The sequence below is a fragment of the Sprattus sprattus genome, assembly GCF_963457725.1.
Source record: "Sprattus sprattus genome assembly, chromosome: 16".
NCBI lineage: Eukaryota > Metazoa > Chordata > Actinopteri > Clupeiformes > Clupeidae > Sprattus > Sprattus sprattus.
Window position 1 is genome coordinate 1918957 of NC_137914.1, and position 382 is coordinate 1919338.

Below are 382 nucleotides of genomic sequence, written 5' to 3' on the forward strand. Positions count from 1 at the left end.
GTTCCCAGAAATGCAGTTGCAGGAAAAGGCTTCACATAAACATCCATATGAACTTTTCCATTTGATGTAATGGTACTGGTTTCTAAGAATTGACTTTTTTTTTTTTGTCCAGAGAACCAGTGTTGTAGTGATGGGGGCAGGGGCAGCTGAAGAGTGTGTGTGTGTGTGTGTGTGTGTGTGTGTGTGTGTGTGTGTGTGTGTGTGTGTGTCTGTAGATGAGCCTGGCGTGTGGCGATGGGAACGGACATGTGACACCTATTGACTGATTATTGATTGGCTACCGTAGAGCGAGAGCCGGGATCCATGTGTGGCGGCTGTGCGCTCCCCCCCCCCACACACACACACACACACACACACAAACACACACACACACACACACACA

General features: G+C 49.0%; 1 protein-coding gene across 1 annotated transcript in view; it reads left to right on the forward strand.

Moving 5' to 3' along the window:
- Window positions 1-150, forward strand: part of LOC308377716 (unconventional myosin-VIIa-like) — a gene marked incomplete at its 3' end in the record, with an annotated part of 46837 nt that extends 46687 nt beyond the window's left edge. The window contains exon 41 of the mRNA XM_080854455.1: window positions 113-150. Coding sequence (XP_080710581.1) covers window positions 113-150 — 38 coding nt within the window. The remainder of the gene's footprint in view (window positions 1-112) is intronic.
- Between the last annotated feature and the right edge of the window lie 232 nt (window positions 151-382).